Source organism: Seriola dumerili, unplaced genomic scaffold (assembly GCF_002260705.1).
Source record: "Seriola dumerili isolate Sdu_G_001 unplaced genomic scaffold, Sdu_1.0 BDQW01000081.1, whole genome shotgun sequence".
Classification (NCBI taxonomy): domain Eukaryota; kingdom Metazoa; phylum Chordata; class Actinopteri; order Carangiformes; family Carangidae; genus Seriola; species Seriola dumerili.
The window spans coordinates 1,989,752-2,011,624 of NW_019174336.1; the positions used below are offsets into that span (position 1 = coordinate 1,989,752).

The following is a 21,873-nucleotide window of genomic DNA, read 5'->3' on the forward strand; positions in this document are numbered from 1 at the left end:
CCAGGTCTATCGAGGACAGGCAGTGAAATTTATCCTTTGGTTCAGATGAACCTCCTCTGACCCGCAGACCTGCTCTCAGCTGTTGTTGGTTATTTGGATCAGTAGCAGTTTGTTGTAAATGTAGCAGGTAGTTGAGAGGGGTTAGATTATTGTTTCCAACAGGAAGGATGCATGGACCTTGTTAGAGGCTTTCCAATGGATAACTCCTGTGTTATATGGAGAATCACTTTAATAGAGAGAATCGATAGCTGTTGCTCTCCATTCATCCACCCATGATGTCCACTCATGTCTTTTATCGCCTCTCAGCACTTAAATGCAGCTTTGGCATGTACAATGTCTCTAAAAATATAAACTGGTCTGTCTTGCGATGATACAGATTTTTCTGACAGTTGATCAAACAAACAGATAATAAAATGTTTTTAAACAGCAAGAGGAAACAGAATTAGTAGGCCTGGTGCCCTTGAATGAACTATTACTGATTTCCTTTAACAAAAACGACAGATGTTAAATTATTATTATTTACAATAACATCAAACTATATTGAAAGCAATTTTGAATTTAAAGTCATCTTAATATGTTACCCCGAGGAACTTTTTCAGCAGCAGTTTCAGCTTTTCCAGGGCCCGTAAAAACTTTATGGATATTTTACAGCCCACTAATCCACCAGGATTTTTCCAGTTACGCCCAATAGCCACTCTGACTGTCAAGGGTTTTTTTGTACCTGGGTGGTGCAGGTGCGTAGCACACTCGTGGTCAGCCAGGTGTCACCACGTGTCTCCACTTTATCCATCATTTAAATTTTTGTTGTGCAGAGTCGTGTAATTGCGACTTTGTGACATAGCAGCAGCAGTAATAGCATATGAGGAAATCACTGGCCTTTACTAAACTGCTGCAACATATTTGAGTGTTGAAACACTGGTGAACATCAGTAAGTATTGTCATGGCACTGCAGATGTGCTGATAAATGGTATGACTCACTGATCCTTGTTGCAGCTCTTGTTTATGCAGTAGCTAAGTTAGTGGCTTCTAGTGGCTAAATGCAGATGGTGGGGTAGGAAGATTTGTATTATTTGAGATTCTTGAGTTCCTTGTGTATTTGTTTCAGGTAGTATCAATCTCTGTGAAGAACAGAATACTTTAGCTTTCATCTCCTGAACCAATTTTCCTGCATCATTTCCTAACAGAGGAAGGTGTTGATAGCATTGCATTTACTTTTTTGTGCCTGTAAAAGTAGATAATTGGAGATGGGGTGATGATGGCAGTAAGGGTTATATGACCAACCATCCATATAGCAGAAGCTAGCACTACTGCTGGCTGATATCAGTGTGTGTGGGTGTTTGAGGGAGAGAGCAGAAAGCCCCACAGAGGCAGCTGAGAGGTGAAGAGAGGGAAAGCTGCTATCTACTGATACAAGAAGGGAGGAAGTGCTATCAGCAGTGGCAGTGCTGTATTTCAGGGCGTCAGAGAGCTGTTAGCAGCACCACTCTAACGCTAATTTAGTCTCGCTGTCACATATTCAATTAACGCCAGTTCGTTCTCTTGTAATTACAATTAGACTTTATATTGAACCCAATTTTTATTTGTCTCTTTTACACATTGGCTCATTAGATTCCTGGTCCTCTTAAAAGACCTTCATCTTAACATTCAATTGAAAGACGTCACATTGCTGTAAAAATTTGCTGAGTCACTGTAAGTTTAAAATCCACAGCGGGTGGCGTCAGGTGACTGAGTTTATGCAACATGGAAGTAAATCAACAGTTGCTCATTTTTATGTCACTTTGTGTGCAAAGGTTGTGATTTGAAAATACTTTACAGGCAATGTCAGAACAGCAGGTACATATTTATAATTTATATAAACTAGGACTAAATACCTGTGAATGGGCAGTAACTCCATGCTGAGTCAGTCAGTGTCCAAGATTTTTTCTTTTTGTAATATTATTGTATTTTATGTTGCAGGTATAAGTGATGCTGCCACTAAACAGCAGTTCAAAGTTATATTTGTCACTTGACAAGGCCAATGTACAGTAAGCAAAGTGTTGAAAATGAGGATATTATAGGGTATGAGGATATTATGAATAATATCAAATGTGGCCGGAAATATCGGGATATTTGATATTGTGCATTTGAAAGCTGTTGATTGGGATTGCCAGAAAATAAAGATGTCATCAGGGTTTTGTTTGACACCCACTTATTGATGGGACTGGTTCAAAGCAGTTTGGAGGTAGACTAATACCTCACACAGCTGTGACAGGTCAGTCCATTGTCTTCCATGTCTCTACCAGTGTTACTGGCAGTTGTATATGTTATTATTCTTAATTTATTAAGTAACCACGAGGAAATACACACCAAACAAAGCGTGGTCTTTCTCTTTTCTAAAACCAAAAGTCCATCTTTAGTTTCACCCTGGTGGTAAAATGGGAAAACATGTCTGTGTGTAGTAATGATCTGAAATCATACAGATGTGTAGCCCTGTGATGTTGAAGTGTCAGTCACAATTGTGTGTCCCCTGTTGCTGACATCACTGTGCAGAATGAGGCTGAAGTCTGTTAAATCCCTGAGATGATTTAAGCTCTCTGTGAACTGGGGCAGGCTTTCAGATGGGGGAGGGGTGCTGGCTAGCACTGTTTCCCACAGAATTAGATTCTATTTGTGGCGGTAGCTGACAAAATGGGGAGGTGAGTTTATTGCATATTGTGATTGGCGAGTGAGTCCAGTTCCAGAACATGCATGTGGCACACCCAGTGCACCTCGATTGACAGGCACACAGAAAAAGAGACAGACAGGGACAGTGAAAACTTAATGGAGTTTTTGGCGTTGCTCCTGATGGCCAGTCTGACTATGACAGACGGGTCTGTTGTCAATGTGTGTGAGAGAGGGAGAGAGAGGGAGAGGGTGGGTCAAGGATGGGCTGAGTTAATCAGGCTACACCCACATTAATACGTTTCTCCATCCAGGCGAGCATTTTAGCTCTTTTTCAAAAATAATCTCCGTTCATACTAACACACACTAAAACACATGACCTTTGTTGTACACTTGGCATGGGTGTGGCGGTGTAAACAGGAAGTAGAAAGTCTGCTATGCAGTTGGTTGCTTAGGTGCAGAGAATACTACAAATGAGGAACATCAAAGGTGAAAAGTAAGACCAGAGACTTTCTTTGCTTTGACTGATGACAAGGTTCTTACTGAAAGCAACACATGAGTATGAGGTGTCATGAATGGTAGAAAAACAGATTGGGAATCGTTGTTTTCACCTGGAAAGGGTCACATGATAGGAACGAGACAAATCAGGAAAGGATACGTCATTACTGAAAAGCTCCAATCAGGAGGCGAAGGTGGGCTTCTGCATCATCATTTCCAAAAGTCTTTGTTTCTGCCCGTCCAGATTAAAACACAATCAAGAGTTTTCAAACTAAAACGGGCCCCTCAGTGTTGCTGAAAACTCTGGAATAGTGTGGACGCCAGGAGTAAACTTAGCAAAAGAGATGAGTTTTAAAATAAAACGTGTTAGTGTAGATGTAGATGTGGATGTACATGTGTGTAGGCTCAAAGTGCTGCACACAGCTCTGCAATGAAATAAGATTTTACCCATTTTTTGAAATAGTAAAAAAAAAAAATCAATATGTGACGGTTAATGTCGATATAGTAAGCAAATAAATCAATGTCTGGGAAACACTGGGCCAGCTTTCTGGACAGTCACTTGTTCCAGGCAGTGGATTGATGGCACTAATCAGCTTACAGCATAAACAGTGATGTGATATATGTTGTGTATATGTGTGGGCTCATTGGGATGTTTGCTTGTCTGGAGAGGTAATGGCACCTCTTGGGACCAAAGCATGTCTGTGCGTTGGCTGTGGATAAAAAGCCCACTTCAGTTGCAATGCTGACTCCACTAATCCTCCCATTCAGACCAGGATCAGGAGACTGTCTCACATCCACTCATCGCTTTTTGTATCACTGTCTGCAACATCAACAAAAACCTCTTTCATCTACATTTAGGTCTGTCAGACTCCACACACCCCGATTCACCCTGCACTCAGCGAGGCCGTCAGCTATTGTGCTTAGGCTCTGGTTGACCTTGGTTTGGTTAGTCCGATCAATATCTCTCTCCCTCTCTCTCTCTCTCCTCTTTGTCTCTGGCTGTTGATGGGCGGAGGCTGACACATAAACAAAGAATATATTCTTATTACACTGTGGTTCAGTGCTTTTAAATTCTTCCTCCTTGATGTAAGCCACCAGATAACCACGGGAGAAAGGTTGATTTTTGTCTGTCATTCACCACGGCTGCGTTTATAATAGAGCTGCACAATTAATCGAACTATAATTGAAATCTCAATAGGGCCAAGTGGAATATCAAATTCAATAAAGGTCAAATGTGTCACATTGTTGTTCATTGTTAGCACCATAAGTGTTGTGGTGCTACAGAGATGCCCCGGCCTACAAATCATATTCTCCAGATGTAAAGGAACATTTTTAAATTGACTGAATAAGAATAAGGTTAAAAACAAAGTTTTAAACTGGTAAACCCACCAACAGTCACATCTTAATTAGTTCACGGATTATTGCTTTTATTTTGAATTTCTGAATTGGTTTCATTTCTGCTATTCAGTCTGTGCTGCCCATGCCCTGTTGATTTCCTGCTTGGTAGAAACTCAGCTGCTGTGGATGTCAGTAAAGATCATGTTTTTTCATGGTTCAGTGGGGTTGCTAGCTCGACCTAGCTAGCTGTAACCTACAGTGTGAGACCACACTGACCGTGGAGCCAGAGAAACAGTGCACAGAGAAGCTGACTGCAGCAATCCCATTGTGCAGTGAAGCCTGGTTACTGTTCGCTTGCGTGTGGAATTTCCGCCCCCACCCTCGTTTGGCATTTTACTATTTCAGCTGCCGGCCCCTTGGTTGCACAGCTTGGGACAGGATGGGGGGGGGGCTGTTTTAGGCTATCAGCCTTGTTTGTTATATCCTGCCTCATAGATCCAAGTTTCTGTCAAGAGAAAAGTTGTAGATGTTCAGGATCCTGGAGACACAAATAACCTCTCCTTTGTTTTCAGAGCTTTTACACTTATTAAATTGAATAACTTTATATTGATGAGAGTCAGAAACACAGATGGACATGAATGTTAAACCATCAGCGGTCTTATCTGGGAAGATAGAAATGTCAAATTTTCAAAATAAAGGTCAGGGTATGTGACTAATAATTATAATATGGGAGAAGGGAATGAGTGTAACATCTTTGAGATGAACCTACTTTGCTGTAGCAGTCTGTTTGGATATCATGAGTTATACACAAACCTATTAGAGCAAGAGGAGCTATTTTACTGTTTAGGCTGGATGTCTTGTCTGAATATTCCCTTTCTTTAGTCATTGTCATCCATATTTCAATGTCTGTGTGTCCTGAGCAGGTAAAAGTCTCACCCACATAAATTAGTTTCAGATTCAGATTTCAGATTTTATTAGCTGCTTTTCTACATATAACTGATCTGTTATTGATGTAGTTTAAACCGGTATAATAGAAAACTTACTAACGCGTGTAACCCATGTTTTTCCTTTTTTGTAGAAGATGGACACCGCAGGGGTCAAAGTGCTGGAGACAGCCGAAGACATCCAGGAGCGCCGGCAGCAGGTGCTCGACCGCTACCGGCGTTTCAAGGAGCTGTCGATTATGCGCCGGCAGAAGCTGGAGGACTCTTACCGCTTTCAGTTCTTCCGCCGTGACGCTGATGAGTTAGAGAAGTGGATCCAGGAGAAGCTGCAGATCGCCTCTGATGAGAACTACAAGGACCCCTCCAACCTGCAGGTCTGTTGGCCTGGTTTTTAATAGATCTGTATGTTTGAAGTAGAGGTCCTCATGGGTCCACTCAATCCATTAGGGTCTCTTTTTACCGCCACAGGTAACAGATGTGTGTGTCAATATGGTCAACACCAGAGTGGATCTGAATGGATGACGGTGTTGGTACTCTCTCTCTGTGTTAGGGTCTGTGTGTGTCAGTTGCATTTTGGATCTGGTCTCAGGTCCTCCTCAGATCAGGTCTCTTCTTTTTTTGAAAATCAGTTTATGCAGGTTGGAGTCAGGTAGGTTCTCCACGGGTCTGTTTCAGTTCCGGTCCAAAATTTTGGACCAGCGAAGATCTCTAAATTGAACCCTTTAGACTATAAACTTGCCATTGGTACTTTCTCAGAATTCATAGTTCACTAACAGATAACGTCTTGTTCATCTATATTTTTATTTTATTTTTCTGTCAATCATTTGTTTTGATATAATGATTGTTATTTGTCCCACATGTCTTCTTGTACACAGGGTAAGCTGCAGAAACATCAGGCCTTTGAAGCTGAAGTTCAGGCTAACGCGGGGGCCATTATCAAACTGGACGAGACTGGAAACCATATGATGAGCGAGGGCCACTTCTCCTCTGAAACCATTCGAGTAAGGCACTCAATGATGAAGATGCAATCAGTTTAATACACAGTGTTGGTGTACGGTAACTATGTATCCATGGTGGGCTGGTCAGTTGGACTGCATCGTTAAGGAACAAACAGAATCTTAGCAGCTCACTTGGTTTTGCTTCCTGAATATCCTTTTAACTTCTTCCATCTGGTTCAGTCCTACACGCCTTACCGGACACAACAGAGACCCATAGTTACAAGTGTAAATATGGGTGAATATATACAAGTAGGTGTTGAACTGCTGTGTGACTCCTGAGTGCTGTGAAACTTCTTCCAGATCAAGCTCTTTACAGTCTGCTTTTCCTTACTGTCATTTTGTTGTGAGGAAACTTTTGTTTTGTTTAATGGGGGTCGGTTTGAAAAGACTGGTACTCGTGGAAATCTTTTGGTTTCCAGGTGTTTTCTTTAAACAGATATGATGGTATAATATATACATTGAAAATACTTGGATTCACTTTTATTTTAGATACAGATTCACAGAAGATTTGTAAAGTACAAAGGAAAACTACAGTGGTGTCTAGTCTTATGTTGGAGATGTTCTTTTTTCATTTACAGTGGAAACTGCTCATAGTAATCACATCTGTTGGGGTCAAATTCATCACTTTAAACAGATATTTATTATAACTGAACTGTTTTTGTTATTTCTCATGCAGATTAACATCTAATTGACATTTGTATATTTTTAACATGAGTATAAAGTAATGAGTAGTTGGACTACTTGAGTACTAGCAGCCCAAACTTTTTGATCTATATAAGCTGTTTCCACTGTATTTACTCTTTCTAGTAACTTGAAGTAAAAAATAATTCTCCACCTCTCCCATGTGCTCTAGACTCGTCTGGAGGAGCTGCATCGCCTTTGGGAACTCCTGCTGCAAAGGACCAAGGAGAAGGGAATGCGTCTCCTGCAGGCCCAGAAGCTGGTCCAGTACCTCCGTGAGTGTGAAGATGCCCTGGACTGGATCAGTGACAAGGTCAGATTCACAGCTTTAAAACTGCCCTGATGCTAATGGTACCAATTACTTTGAATGAGGGATGAAAACCAGGCCAACAGAGAAACTTTGGCTTCATCAGTAACTTGTACAGAAAACTATGCAATTTAACATTTGAAAAAAACCTCAGTAATGATGAGCTGTAAGTGAATTTTAAAATGTACAAAGAATCTTGAAGTGGCTTGTCCCAATTTGCATTGTTTTACCTGCTTTTACCAAAGCAAGGCCCAAAGTGTCATGGAGAAGTTAAACAGAGAAGCTAAATGACAAAGCAAATCGAACAGGGAAAGAAAAAGCAGACCTACCCTTTTAAAAGCCTGATTAAAATCTTAATTTAAATTGTGAATCCAGTTATTTATTTCTCTGTTTAAACTGCATTTTCAAATAGATTCATTTATTTCAGAATTAATTTATGTATTTTTAAATGATTTACATATTTTCTGTTATGTGTTGTTTTTGCAAACCCCTTTATTTATTGATTAATTAATATTTCATTTGCAAATTATTTTAATAATTCCTCTTTTTATTGACAATAAAATATGAAATAATAACTTTCTAATTTAGACTGTTTATTTACAGATTGATAAATAAATTTTCAAACAAATGCCTGTTGATGTCATGCCATGATTAATGAGCCATTTTCACAGTTTCTAAAGACATAAAATCATAGAAGTTTAACTTAAATGTTTGTAGGAAGCCATGGCCACCTCCGAGGAGCTGGGCCAGGACCTGGAGCACGTGGAGCTGCTGCAGAAGAAGTTTGAGGAGTTTCAGACTGACCTGGCGGCCCACGAGGAGCGTGTGAATGAAGTGAACCAGCTGGCAGCCAAACTGATCCAGGAGACCCATCCTGAGGCAGAGCTCATCGTCCGCAAGCAGGACGAGGTCAACACCGCCTGGCAGCGCCTGAAGGGTCTGGCCCAGCAGAGGCAGACCAAGCTGTTCGGGGCTGCTGAGGTGCAGCGCTTCAACAGGTAAACATCAGACACACAGGTGGACTGCTTATACACTGTGTGCGTGTATTGTAATCATGTGTCATGTTATTACTTTGCCTCCTCGACGATAGTGACCGGCTGTGTGTTTTCACTCTGACAACAGGGATGTGGATGAGACCATCAGCTGGATCAAGGAGAAGGAGCAGCTCATGGCCTCTGATGACTTTGGTCGTGACCTGGCCAGCGTGCAGGCTCTGCTGCGCAAACATGAGGGTCTGGAGAGAGACCTGGCTGCTCTGGAAGAGGACATACGCCGCTCTGCAGAATGTCCACACATAAAGAGCAGCCATGAAGATAAAACCTCTCTAACTTCTTATTGTCTTCCCTGTTTCCTCTTTCAATCAGGTCAACACACTGGGTGGTGATGCCGAGCGCCTGCAGCAGACGCATCCTCAGAACGCCTCCCAGATTCACCTGAAGAAGGATGAACTCATCACTAACTGGGAGCAGATTCGAACTCTGGCTGCTGAACGCCACGCCCGCCTCAACGACTCCTACCTGTAAAATACCAGACACTGCTTAGCTAGATCACTGTTACCTGGGCAACATGTCAAACATACAGTTCAGTCATTGTGTTTTCATGAAATTCAGCAGTTGGCTTTAGCACATTTAAAGAGTCACGTGTGAGATGATTGTTGAAACAGTACTGGAATATTAAACTGGAATTTATGTCAGACTTTAGCATTTATCTACTACATGAATAGTTGCTCTTTGAGCTGTAACAGTTGGTTGAATAATCAATTAGTCAGTTGACAGAAAAGTGATAATTTAATATTTGTTCAAGTAATTAATCAAGCATAAATTTCAAACTTTTCCCACTTCCACCTTTGTCTTATGTAAAAGTAAGATTAATATGTTTGGATTTTGGACTGTTGTTCAGATAAAAAAGGCAAGATATACACATAGGTATATCTTTGGCTTTAGGGAATTGTTATGGGCATTTGTTTGTTATATAATTATTGGCCAATTTATCCAAAATAATCAGCCGCATAATCGATACTGAAGATAACAGTCATGTTGGAGCCTGAGTTGCTCTTTAAGATGATGCAGTTTTGGTTGAACTCGGTGTAGTAAGAGGTTACTGCTGGATTATTTCATATAAGATTTTTGTGTTGTAAGAGCTCCAATCAGCGTATTCACAGTATAAAAGAAAAAGAGCAAATGAAGAAATAACTTGTCGGTAGGGATATCTTGTTTTCAGTCATAGTTTAACTTGCATCTTCATTCTGTCTCATTCTGCTGCATATTTTGATATTTGAAGACCTTTATTATTAGGAATCCTGCCATGCTTGAAAATATGAAAGCTTCATTCAACAGGCAGATATCAGCTCAGTACACGGCACATGTGAGGCTGCATCAAACCTGCTCACTCCTGCCCTCTTGTGTCTTTTAGGCTGCAGCGTTTCACTGCTGACTTCAGGGATTTGACCAGCTGGGTGACAGAGATGAAGGCCCTGATCAATGCTGACGAACTGGCCAATGACGTCGCTGGAGCCGAGGCTCTGCTAGACCGCCACCAGGAACATAAGGTAAAATCTGTTGCACCACAAAGGACAATACAACATTTATTTCACATTTAGAAATGTCATTGCTTCTCCTTCTAAGTGTTTTTCTTTTGTGTGTTTCAGGGAGAGATCGATGCCCATGAGGACAGTTTTAGAGCCACTGATGAAGCTGGCCAGGCCTTACTCAATACAGGACACTACGCCTCCGAGGAGGTCAAGGAAAAGGTGGGACTGTGACAGCATCCAGACTGTACTTTCTTTTTTTTTGTGTAATGTTATTGTTCTGTGTCTTCACCAGCACATCACTGTGTAACATGTTTAATGTGGTGTGTTGTGTTGTGTGTAGCTGGGCATCCTCACTGAGGAGAAGGAGTCTCTGCTGGAGCTGTGGGAGGTTCGCAGGCAGCAGTACGAGCAGTGCATGGACCTGCAGCTCTTCTACAGGGATACTGAGCAAGTTGACAACTGGATGAGTAAACAAGAGGTAACAAACGAACAATCAATACCTTTCTTCAGGATGGTGCGTGTGGTCTAGTAGATCTTATGTGCCGATTTTTAATGTTGTATTTTCATTGTGTAGGCTTTCCTCCTGAATGAAGACCTTGGTGACTCCCTGGACAGTGTAGAGGCACTGCTGAAGAAACATGAGGACTTTGAGAAATCACTTAGCGCCCAGGAAGAGAAGATCACTGTAAGTTGCTCCACCTTCAAGTATTTAAGCAAGAATATTATTCCTACAGCATAGAAGCTGTGGAATCACAGCTAGCATTTATCTCTCGACTTGTAGTGTTATGAAACAGAATACACTATTAATCTCTTTGTCTTGTGCACCGTCAGGCCCTTGATGAGTTTGCTACCAAGCTGATCCAGAACAACCACTATGCCAAAGAAGATGTGGCAACTCGCAGAGATGCTGTAAGTGCCACTGTCAGCTTCCTGACTTCCCACAAGATATGAGCACTGAATGCTGAAGCAGAATTTCTCTGTCTGAACTCAAAGTAATACGCCTTCTCTTCCATTTCACATCTTTAGCTGCTCAGCCGCCGTAACGCCCTGCATGAGCGCGCTCAGTCTCGTCGCGCTGCCTTGGAGGACTCCTTCCACCTGCAGCAATTCTTCAGGGATTCTGATGAGCTCAAGAGCTGGATCAACGAGAAGATGAAGACTGCCACTGATGAAGCTTACAAGGTAGTTTATAAAATGCATTTTGAAATGTATTTGTACAGAGTTATGCTTTATCCACTCCTCCAACCTCTATGCTTCTGCTTTCTTGACAGGACCCCTCCAACCTCCAGGGCAAGGTGCAGAAACACCAGGCTTTTGAAGCTGAGCTGTCAGCTAACCAGAGCCGCATCGATGCTCTGCAGAAGTCTGGCCAGGAGCTCCTGGATGGAAAACATTACGCCTCCACTGAGGTGGATGGCCGCATGGAGGAGGTCAGCTCCCAGTGGAAGAAACTGCTGGAGGCAACTGAGCTCAAAGGTACCGGCTGGAGGAAATGGGGTTTGAAGACACTGTAGCTGTTATTTCATATGGATAGGCTGGATTTTACACATGAAAGTTTCAGTCCATAGATTTAACATTTAACAAGATCAGGATATTTTTTCCAAGAAAGCCAGAAAACCAACAAACAAACGACAAATAGAACCAATAAAAGAAATTGCAGAGATAAAACAAAAAAAAACTTAATGCTTTAAAGTTTCTAAGGGGAATTTTAAGAATCTCACTTAAGAGCAGTTTGCAGTTCTCTCCATTTCAAAAGGTGATACCTGGAAAAAAATACAGATAATCACAATAATCACATTATAACATATATGATTTATATATTAATAAAAAAACAACTGAAACATAAAATATAGTATATTTTCAAAATAATATAACAAAATTATATAAAATATGATGTAATATATTTTATATCGCAATATTTAAGTTGGACTACACCAAGATATTACGTTTTAGATAACGCCTACTGCCAAGACTAGTGTGTAGCCTATATATGAAACTCTTAGGTATGAGTAGTTTTTGGATCATATGAATGTAGTTACAAGATTTAAATGAGAGAGAAGGTGTCAGTATGTTGGAGCAACAGTAGAACTTTACAGATGAAAGACTTCCCGTTGATGAGGAAGTCCAAATGAATTTGTGATACAGGGCAGTGATGTGCAGAAAGTTTGTCATTAGTCATAAACACAGTGTGATGAATAGAGTTTAAATACTGAAGTGCTGCATGGCAGTGTCTCTGTAAACCAAAGCAGATAAGAGTTGACTGAACGATACTTTACTGTTAGATTACACACAGCCTTTACCTCTGTTGAATTATTGAGGAAATAGTCTGAATCTGAATAGAAATGACATGTTCTATTTAAAGCAAGTCTGTGATTCAGAGCTGACGTCAAAGGCAGACTGAAGGTTTGTCAAAGCCTGGGTTAGAGTAATAATGGGACTTGAATATCAAATGGACTCAGAAAGTACCTTTAAAGAAGAATAATGTTATTTACATATGATGTAAGTAGTAATAGACGAAGACTGGATTCAGCACCATCATTTTCTACAACAGTCTGAACTGTTTCAGTTGTAAACTTGTTTTCTGCCTTTTTATTTCAGGCATCAAGCTGCGTGAGGCCAACCAACAGCAGCAGTTCAACAGGAACGTAGAGGACATCGAGCTGTGGCTGTACGAGGTGGAGGGACACCTGGCTTCAGACGACTACGGAAAAGACCTGACCAGTGTCCAGAACCTGCAGAAGAAACACGCTCTGCTGGAGGCAGACGTGGCTGCTCACCAGGTACCTGACGCCAGGCATTCATCATGAGATTATACCTGATGCTGTGTTTTTATTTTTTTATTTTTATGTAATTTAAATGTTTAAATTCTTCTCTTCCAGGATCGTATTGATGGCATAACAATTCAGGCTCGCCAGTTCCAAGAGGCCGGACACTTTGATGCTGACAACATCCGCAAGAAGCAGGAAGCTTTAGTTGTTCGTTATGAAGCTCTGCGTGAGCCCATGGCCGCACGCAAGCAGAAGCTGTCCGACTCTCTCAGGCTCCAGCAGTTGTTCAGAGATGTGGAGGATGAAGAGACTTGGATCCGTGAGAAAGAGCCCATTGCTGCTTCGACTAACAGAGGTAACACTTTACATAATCAGCATCTAGATCACTGTATTATACAGTACTGTACGACACATAGTCTCCTACAAAAGGTTGGTTTACATAAATAAGCAGGGAACTTGGAGGATGCTTCAGTTCTTCACATATTTCAGATGATTGATGAAGTTTCACCTGGTCTTTTCCTCAGGCAAAGACCTGATTGGGGTCCAGAACTTGCTGAAGAAGCACCAGGCTCTGCAGGCTGAGATCACCGGTCATGAGCCTCGCATCAAGGCTGTCACCCAGAAAGGAGATGCCATGATCGAGGAAGGTAATTGATCTAAATTCTAAGAAATTCTTGTGACCTTGTGACCCAACATCGAAAATGCTGAACAGTCATGTCTCTGGTACCCAGGGCACTTTGCTGGGGAGGATGTGAAAGCGAAGCTGGCTGAACTACATGGACGCTGGGACACACTGAAGGCTAAAGCCTCCCAGAGGAGACAGGACCTGGAGGACTCTCTGCAGGCACAGCAGTACTTCGCTGATGCCAACGAGGCCGAGTCTTGGATGAGAGAGAAGGAGCCCATTGTGGGGAGCATCGACTACGGCAAAGATGAGGACTCTGCCGAGGTACATGTGCTGCTGAGATACAGCAATATTGTACAAGAACATACATACATGAATCACATTTATTATCCAGGAAGAAAACAATGATCACAGAAGCTACAACATAAAAAAAAGTAAATAAAAGAATAAAAACAGAATATAGCTGCATGCAGCAACAATCAGGGTTAAGCATGACCCAGCACTCACAATATATTTCTGCTCATTGTTACAGACAAATCAACCAAAATAACTGAAAACAAATGTTTGTCATCTACATCTACATATAAATTAGCTGAGGCTTTTATCATGTTACTGTATGTTACTGTTACCGTTTTCTGTGACAAACACAGTTGTGCTGAACTCATTGTCTTCCGCAGGCTCTGCTGAAGAAGCACGAGGCTCTGATGTCTGACCTGAGCGCCTACGGCAGCAGCATCCAGGCCCTGAAGGAACAGGCCCAGTCCTGCAGGGTAAAACCCAGTCCTCCTTCACACTGTACTGCACAAGAGAGCTTCTGAATGCTGCACTGTTTGTCTTAATTCTCCTAGTAATTAAATGTTCTTTAGATTTTAGAGAACACAAATCAGTGACACGACTTGTTTAATTACACAGCAACAAGTGGCACCGACTGACGACGAGACCGGGAAGGAGCTGGTCCTGGCCCTGTACGACTACCAGGAGAAGAGCCCCCGTGAAGTAACCATGAAGAAAGGGGACATCCTCACTCTGCTCAACAGCACCAACAAGGTAGAGATGAAGCCAGCTCAGTGTCCAACACACTGTCTGACTGATCAGAGAAATGTTGAATGATACTTCAGTTAAATTGTTTGTGGTCTGGTCTAAATGACTGATGATTGACCTTTTCAAAGACGTTCAGATGTTTACACCTTCACATTTCTCCAGCATCCAGCGGTCTCACTACAAGAACCGATTTATCACTTACAATCTGATAAATCCCAGAATCTCGACGTGTGCTTTTTTTTTTTTTTTTAACAAGATAATCAATGTTACTCGTTCATCTGTGAGAGGTCAGGATGTTTCGGCTCAGCAGTGTTTCATTTTTAAAAAAGGCTCAGTAATCTCCTAAAACATCTGCTCAATGTAGTTTTTAACAAACTCAAACAGGAGGAAATGCGTTTGTTGGAGACTATTTTCAGTGGTGGTGGTATCTAGTGGCACAGAGGAATATAAAATATCAATAAAAATGTAGTTCTACAACATGACACAGTAACATCAAGCACTTTGTCTGAATAAAATGTAATCAGGAAGTAACTCATCATCATCATCATCATCATCACTTGTTATATTGCTCTGCTCCCTGCTGCAGGACTGGTGGAAGGTGGAGGTGAATGATCGCCAGGGCTTTGTTCCTGCTGCTTATGTGAAGAAGCTGGACCCCACCCAGTCCTCCTCCAGGGAAAACCTGCTGGATGAACACGGCAGCATTGCACTGCGCCAAGACCAGATCGAGAACCAGTAAGAAACCCACATCACAACCTCCATCAGGATGTAGTTTACTAACTCATTTCTCCTTTCCTACACGATTGAACTGTTTCTCTTCTGCTTTTTAACCCCTCTTTACTTCCATCAGATCATGTTTTCTGCTCAGGTGTTAACACTAATGACCTTTGCCCCTGGCCTCTCTCTGTCTCTCCTTTGCTGCCCTCTCGCTGTAACACCTTAATCTTGCCTTGCTGTGTGTTCACGCTGCCTTGCCATTGAGCAGGCTTGTCACCAAGGAGGCCTGCAGCGTGTCTGTGCGCATGAAGCAGGTGGAAGAGCTGTGAGTAGGAACCAGCGTCCCTCTGCGTGTTCTTGTGATCATGATACCACTAAATATCATCAGCAGTTTTACATCCCTCCTCCACCCCCAAACCCCTCAAACCTGCTGTGACACTGTGTCTACGTTACCCTCCTCTTCTATCCAGCTCAGGGATAGAAGTACCTGTGGTGCTCACCTTTTACATCCTCCTCATCCCAGCCCTGTCTCTGGATCTTCACCTCTGATTTTCTCCATGATCTTCCGTATAAACATATGTTCTGACCACATCAGGCTTTGATTTATTTTACCTCAAGTCCAAGGCACAAGGTCCCAGTCAGAGAAATTAGCTTTAATAATTAATCAATAATTCAATTGGTCTGAAATTCAGCTGATCCCAGTGCCTCCAACAATCATGACAGCAATCAGCTGGGTTAGAGATTGACCTGGGACAATGTGTTCAATGTATAGATGGACATATAGATAAACCTGAATGTGGTAACACTCTGCTAACGAGTTAGACTTTAGTTTTTATGTTTGTATTCTTCTGTTATTTTCTTTTTATCTATGTAATTGATTAAAGTGAGTCATAAATTATAGAAATTATAAAATACTATGTGACAATAGATAGTTACAATTTCTGATTATCGGTCGGCTGATTATTTGAAACATTATTTTTTTAACTGATTGCTAATAACATAAATTAATGTACAAGTGCACGACTTTGGCTCTGATGCAGCTGCCTCTCCCTGTAGTCACCTCTCTGTGGTGCAGTGCAGTGCCCCGCCCACAGCCGGATCTGATTGGTTACACAGACAGACAGACTGGGGCAGCTGAGCCTGAGTTTCTGTTTGAAGTTATTATCTGATATTTTGAGGCTAAAATATCAGAAGTGGCTTCTCAGAGTCCAGAATATCTTCAAATGTCTTGTTTTGTTACAGAAACGGTACAAAGAAGATATTCAGTATACAGTGATATAAAACAGAAAAGCAGTTAATTCTCGTATCGGAGCTGCTTAATAAATGATAATAATGGATTGACTGATGGATGATTGGATTAGATTCTGAGCGGGTTCTTGTCCCCTTGGCATTCAACAATAGAATCATTTCCTCATGCTGTCATTTAAAGTGTTTCTTTGCATTTACAATTTATAAAGCTCATACAGCTGTCACTGCGTGAGACTTCATCACAGGATCTACATGCATAAGCTCCCAGCATACACGGGGAAGCTGCGGCACTTTGCTCAAGAAAACACTCATATTAGGAATTTTGGATACAAAGTCATTAGAGTGACATCGGAAGTCAGAAAAACCCACCAACCAGAAAACACACACACATTCTTCTTGCGTACACACAGGTCTGTGTAGTCATGTTCAGTTGAATTTGAATAAATTAATTTACTTTGTTAGTAAGTGCAGATTTTTTTCCTTCGTACCGTTTGTACTTTTTTCCAGTATGGATGTGAAATTGGGTTTTAAATTTCATTCATAAAGGTCTAACCTAAAAAGGTCTTAAATGAAACCTGCTGCATACAGCATGTCACTGCTTTTCTACCCACTGACTGGTTTTCTAACATAATGCTTCCTGTTGTCTCTGTTTTGGAGATATGGGACTCTGCTGGAGCTGGGAGAGAAACGTAAAGACATGTTAGAGAAGAGCTGCAAGAAGTTCATGTTGTTCCGTGAAGCCAACGAGCTCCAGCAGTGGATCAACGAGAAGGAGAGCGCCCTCACTAACGAGGAGGTCGGCTCAGACCTGGAGCAGGTCGAGGTCCTGCAGAAGAAGTTTGACGACTTCCAGAAGGTGACGTCCACTTTCCTTCTATAGAGAGACAAAGGCATGACATCACAAGCTGAGTTCTTCCATGTCTATAAAACTCAGTCCTGAGTCCTCTGCTCAAATCAGTATTTCTGCTTGTTTCTGTCTAATCACCGTCTTAGCTTCTGTGGTCTCGTCTCAAAGAGAGTGTGATGTTGTTTTGTTTGGTGCAGGACCTGAAGGCCAATGAGTCTCGTCTGAGGGACATCAACAAGGTGGCTTCTGAGCTGGAGTCTGAAGGCCTCATGGCTGAGGAGGCCCCCATGGTTCAGGCTCAGGTAAGTTCTCTCTCCCTGGGTTAGCTGTTTGAGCCATCCTCCATGTTGCACATGTACATTAATGGAGATTGTGTTTCTTTCTGTTTACAGCAACAAGAGATGCTCGGTGCAGCTCCTGGCAAGGTTGTAATCATTTCTCTAATTTACACACATTTTACTTGACATTTAAGAACCACTTCAGACATCAGAGAGATGTTTGCTCACCATCCTCATGCTTTACTTCTTCAACAGGATGAAGCTGATTCCAAGACTGCGTCTCCATGGAAGGTAAGATACATACACCAACCCTGTGTCAGTCAATCCTTCAGACAATACTCTGTAACCCTGTAACTGTGCATGACTTTGATACTGGTGCATCTGTTGTGGAATTCACTGCAATCATGCCCAATAAGACATTTTACTGTAACAGTGCTTAATGTTAGTATGTTTGAAGATGGGTAAATCATTTAGTGCTTGGTTTGATTGATCATGATTCAGTGTGTTGGGCTGGTTCTGCTGGAACCATGGTTGAAGTGCTGACTGTTTCCTGGTTGGTGATAAGTCTTGGTTTGGTCTTTGACAACAACCAAGATAAACTCTGGGAGTTTCCATAACACTCTTGACTGGTGTGGTGTTCTGTTTTTTTCTTCCCTTCTTTCTGCCATGTTTATTCACCTGTAGAATATTCGTTTGGCTGTTCAAACAACGGCTAACTTTAATACTATCAAGGTAAGATTAACTAGTCCACCCCGACCTCATCGTCCGTGTCCTGCATTGTGATCACAGAACTAACCCCCCCCCATCATCACAGTTTCCTTTCAGTGTCACATGATCTCTCACTTCCTGTCCTCTGAAACCTGTTGGCAGTGTTCGATGTAGTTTGGTTCCACCCTGTTTCCTGTGGCAACATGCTCGTCCTGTTACAGTCCATCCTACTGTCGTATGAATGACTGCTGGCATAACACTGGAGTTATGTCTTCAGCATCTCTGTGCAGATGTTGACTTTTTGGTCTTACTTCTTTGTCCTCACTGTATAATGTTCAGGGCTGGATAAAAAAACACAGATTTTCCAATTAATCATGATTTTTATTTGAATGATCCAGAATCAATTCTTAAAATCTAGAGATCCATCTTTGTATTTCTCAGTAAAAACCTACATCTGTGATAAATGTTGTCGGTTGTGGTTACCTGGTGTAAGTGGTTCATTAGGAACTGCAGGATGTAAAATATCCACTAGATATCAAAAAGGTTATTTGAAGTTAAACAGTCCTGTAGATCGTGATGTGAATAGTTACAGTCTATTTGGACCTGCCTCAGTTCACAGGACTGTCAGGACTCAGGATGATCAGCTGAGTCTGTCAGACTGAGACAAGACTGATCTGAGCTCAGCATGTGTTTGTTGACCTCTGGCTGTGAGATGTGAGGCCGTGGAATTGGAATGAACAGTGTGTGGATTCTTCAGTCTGAACAGCAGCTAACAACTACCTGCAGCTGTCAGGCTGATGTTCTGTCAACACAAACAGTGCAGATGAGTCAGTGACAGACTGTCAGTCTCTGTCTGTGCTCGGTGATCATTAAAGTCTGACAGTCCATATGTATCAGAATGGGACAGATTTATCTTTTTAAAACATGCAGAATGATGACGCCTTGTAAGTGCTGCAGTTTTTTTTATTATTGCTCAACTGCTTTGCACATAAAGGCCAACAAACTATAGATGTTTTGGTTTTATTGTTTTACATTTGCAGAGGAAAAAAATTGTCTTTTTTTTTTTTTTTATATAACTGACAATCAACAATCCAGCCTCTAACAGGCAAATAACAGCGTTGCTTACTTGTTGGACGTAGAAGAAATTTAAGTTCCCTGGATAAATTCTTGCTTTACACAACATTGGTTTTTATCAGAGTTGTCAAGAGTCAAATGGAAATGATCGATTCTGGACTTGAATAGAAATCAAATAGAATCGGGAGATCAGTGCTGATATCCAGCCCCGTAATGTTTTTACCCTGCATCCAGTCCTGTGCATCTTACCCTCATCATCTATCTGCCTGTTTGTCCGTCATTGTCTGTGCACATCAAACACACATCAGCACAAACTATGAAAATTAAAAGGCACACACTGTATTTACATCAAGTTAAATGTTTAATTTAGCTTCTCTCACCTTAAAACTTGATCTCTAAGTTTATCTGATTTATGCTATTTTTTTTTAGTACATCTATAATCTTCACACATGACTGAATCCCATGTTGACTCCCTCTTTAATTGAGATTATATTAAGTTCACATGTTGAGCTGTAGGAGGATCAAACTGTGAAAAGTGTGAATGCTGTCTCATGTTTTCTGTTTGGTGTCCAGGAGCTGAATAATCGCTGGCGGTCACTGCAGCAGCTCGCTGAGGAAAGGAGCAACATGCTGGGCAGTGCCCATGAGGTGCAGCGCTTCCACAGGTACAAACCAAGCACTGCAGTCTGTGATGAAACCTCACTGTCATCTACGACAGTTACTGGAGCCATACAATTCAAATACAGGCCAGAACGATGAAGCCTAAAACCTACTTCTCATATAATGTCCTTTGTTTAGAGCAGATTCCGGGTTATAACAGAGTTTGCTGTTGAGGATTGAACGTCTAAATCACTTCTCATATCTGCAGTTTGTTCAGTGATTTAAATAGATCAGCTGCTGTTCTCAGTGTCAGGATTCAGAAAGGTGACATCATCCTCGTACAGAGCTCGTTACCTCACTTGATCCACAAAAAATTGTTAATGATTAATATGGTGACGAGCGTGGACGAGATTGACGCAGCTGTACAGGTTACAGGAATAACAACTCGTACATCAATGTAGTTTGTTTATATGAATAAATGTTTGTATCAAGTGAAAATGACATAGCAGGTCAGATGCTACACTCTCCACTAACTGGCTACAGCAAAACAAAACAATAAACACCTCCTCTCAACAAGAAGTCGGCCGGGGAACTTTGTTTCATAAACTCTCATCTATTTTTCTTTTACAAAAAAAACATGTCCACAATGTTACGCTGAATAAATGAAATGAAACAAAATGGCATTTTACTAAAGTCATGAGAGTCATGAACACTGGAGGAAATGGCCTTCGGTCAGTCGCCCTGCTCAGAGAAGATGTTTGATGACACACTGACTCTCTCTGAACAGCATTGTGTTTGTGCCTCCACAGAGATGCTGATGAAACTAAAGAGTGGATCGAGGAGAAGAACCAGGCCCTCAACACCGACAACTACGGTCACGACTTGGCCAGTGTTCAGGCTCTGCAACGCAAACATGAAGGCTTTGAGAGAGACCTGGCTGCTCTGGGTGATAAGGTCAGTCACTGATAAAGCTTTTTAGCTGAATGTAAGATTTTACATGGGACTTTGACTCATGTTTGGTGCCCTCCCCCACCCAGGTGAACTCTCTCGGTGAGACAGCAGAGCGTCTGATCCAGTCCCACCCAGAGGCAGTGGACGACATCCAGGAGAAATGCACTGAGCTGAACACGGCTTGGAGCAGCCTGGTGGGACGTGCTGACCAGCGCAAAGACAAGCTCGGCAACTCCCATGACCTGCAGCGCTTCCTGTCTGACTTCAGGTGAGGAGGGAACAGCCGGTGGACCTCACCGGGCTAGAACTTCGAGTGAAGAACCACATTTAAAATGAGATGTGTTAACATGTATTTGGCTCTAACTCATCATCTGTACACAGAGATCTGATGTCCTGGATTAATGGCATCCGAGGGCTCGTGTCCTCAGAGGAGCTGGCCAAAGATGTGACCGGAGCTGAGGCCCTTCTGGAAAGACACCAGGTACTGACTTCCTCCCTCCTGTTTCTGATCAGATGTCAGTGAAGGTCACTGCCCATCGAGCACTGATGAACCTGTGTTTCTTTTCTTTCCAGGAACACCGCACAGAGATTGACGCTCGTGCTGGGACCTTCCAGGCCTTTGAACAGTTCGGTCAGCAGCTGCTGGCGAGAGGTCACTACGCCAGCCCTGAGATTCAGCAGAAACTGGAGGCTCTTGACCATGAGCGTGCCGACCTGGAGAAGGCCTGGGTGCAGCGGCGCATGATGTTGGACCAGTGCCTGGAGCTCCAGGTATTGAAGCGCTGAGCAACAAGACGACCAGTTCATCACTGACAGCTGTTTGTCTCTCCTTTGACTGACTGTTGTTGTTGTTCTGACTGTTGTCTTTGTCCCTCACCAGCTCTTCAACAGGGACTGTGAACAGGCTGAGAACTGGATGGCAGCTCGTGAAGCCTTCCTCGCCAGTGACGACAAGGGTGACTCCCTGGACAGTGTGGAGGCTCTGATCAAGAAACATGAAGACTTTGACAAGGCCATTAATGTGCAGGTCAGTGAGATGTTTCACCTGAGTGACAGTTTCAAACATGATTATTAGTTTTT

General features: G+C 42.2%; 1 protein-coding gene across 3 annotated transcripts in view; it reads left to right on the forward strand.

Annotated features, from left to right (window-relative positions):
- The window catches only part of sptan1 (spectrin alpha, non-erythrocytic 1), a 35,565-nt gene that overhangs the window by 4,298 nt on the left and 9,394 nt on the right, over nucleotides 1-21,873 (forward strand). For 2 of the 3 annotated variants that reach the window (XM_022744595.1, XM_022744596.1), the window contains exons 2-33: nucleotides 5,555-5,794; nucleotides 6,296-6,421; nucleotides 7,272-7,412; nucleotides 8,124-8,404; nucleotides 8,529-8,668; nucleotides 8,766-8,925; nucleotides 9,819-9,954; nucleotides 10,054-10,155; nucleotides 10,277-10,414; nucleotides 10,511-10,621; nucleotides 10,768-10,845; nucleotides 10,963-11,118; nucleotides 11,208-11,412; nucleotides 12,535-12,716; nucleotides 12,816-13,059; nucleotides 13,229-13,351; nucleotides 13,436-13,653; nucleotides 14,007-14,099; nucleotides 14,242-14,376; nucleotides 14,957-15,105; nucleotides 15,356-15,412; nucleotides 16,993-17,191; nucleotides 17,380-17,484; nucleotides 17,575-17,607; nucleotides 17,716-17,751; nucleotides 18,145-18,192; nucleotides 19,816-19,907; nucleotides 20,652-20,796; nucleotides 20,880-21,061; nucleotides 21,175-21,274; nucleotides 21,367-21,564; nucleotides 21,674-21,820. In XM_022744595.1, coding sequence (XP_022600316.1) covers nucleotides 5,558-5,794; nucleotides 6,296-6,421; nucleotides 7,272-7,412; nucleotides 8,124-8,404; nucleotides 8,529-8,668; nucleotides 8,766-8,925; nucleotides 9,819-9,954; nucleotides 10,054-10,155; nucleotides 10,277-10,414; nucleotides 10,511-10,621; nucleotides 10,768-10,845; nucleotides 10,963-11,118; nucleotides 11,208-11,412; nucleotides 12,535-12,716; nucleotides 12,816-13,059; nucleotides 13,229-13,351; nucleotides 13,436-13,653; nucleotides 14,007-14,099; nucleotides 14,242-14,376; nucleotides 14,957-15,105; nucleotides 15,356-15,412; nucleotides 16,993-17,191; nucleotides 17,380-17,484; nucleotides 17,575-17,607; nucleotides 17,716-17,751; nucleotides 18,145-18,192; nucleotides 19,816-19,907; nucleotides 20,652-20,796; nucleotides 20,880-21,061; nucleotides 21,175-21,274; nucleotides 21,367-21,564; nucleotides 21,674-21,820 — 4,497 coding nt within the window. In that variant the 5' untranslated portion in view covers nucleotides 5,555-5,557. The remainder of the gene's footprint in view (nucleotides 1-5,554; nucleotides 5,795-6,295; nucleotides 6,422-7,271; nucleotides 7,413-8,123; nucleotides 8,405-8,528; nucleotides 8,669-8,765; nucleotides 8,926-9,818; nucleotides 9,955-10,053; nucleotides 10,156-10,276; nucleotides 10,415-10,510; nucleotides 10,622-10,767; nucleotides 10,846-10,962; nucleotides 11,119-11,207; nucleotides 11,413-12,534; nucleotides 12,717-12,815; nucleotides 13,060-13,228; nucleotides 13,352-13,435; nucleotides 13,654-14,006; nucleotides 14,100-14,241; nucleotides 14,377-14,956; nucleotides 15,106-15,355; nucleotides 15,413-16,992; nucleotides 17,192-17,379; nucleotides 17,485-17,574; nucleotides 17,608-17,715; nucleotides 17,752-18,144; nucleotides 18,193-19,815; nucleotides 19,908-20,651; nucleotides 20,797-20,879; nucleotides 21,062-21,174; nucleotides 21,275-21,366; nucleotides 21,565-21,673; nucleotides 21,821-21,873) is intronic. The other variant, XM_022744597.1, reaches the window with a different exon arrangement.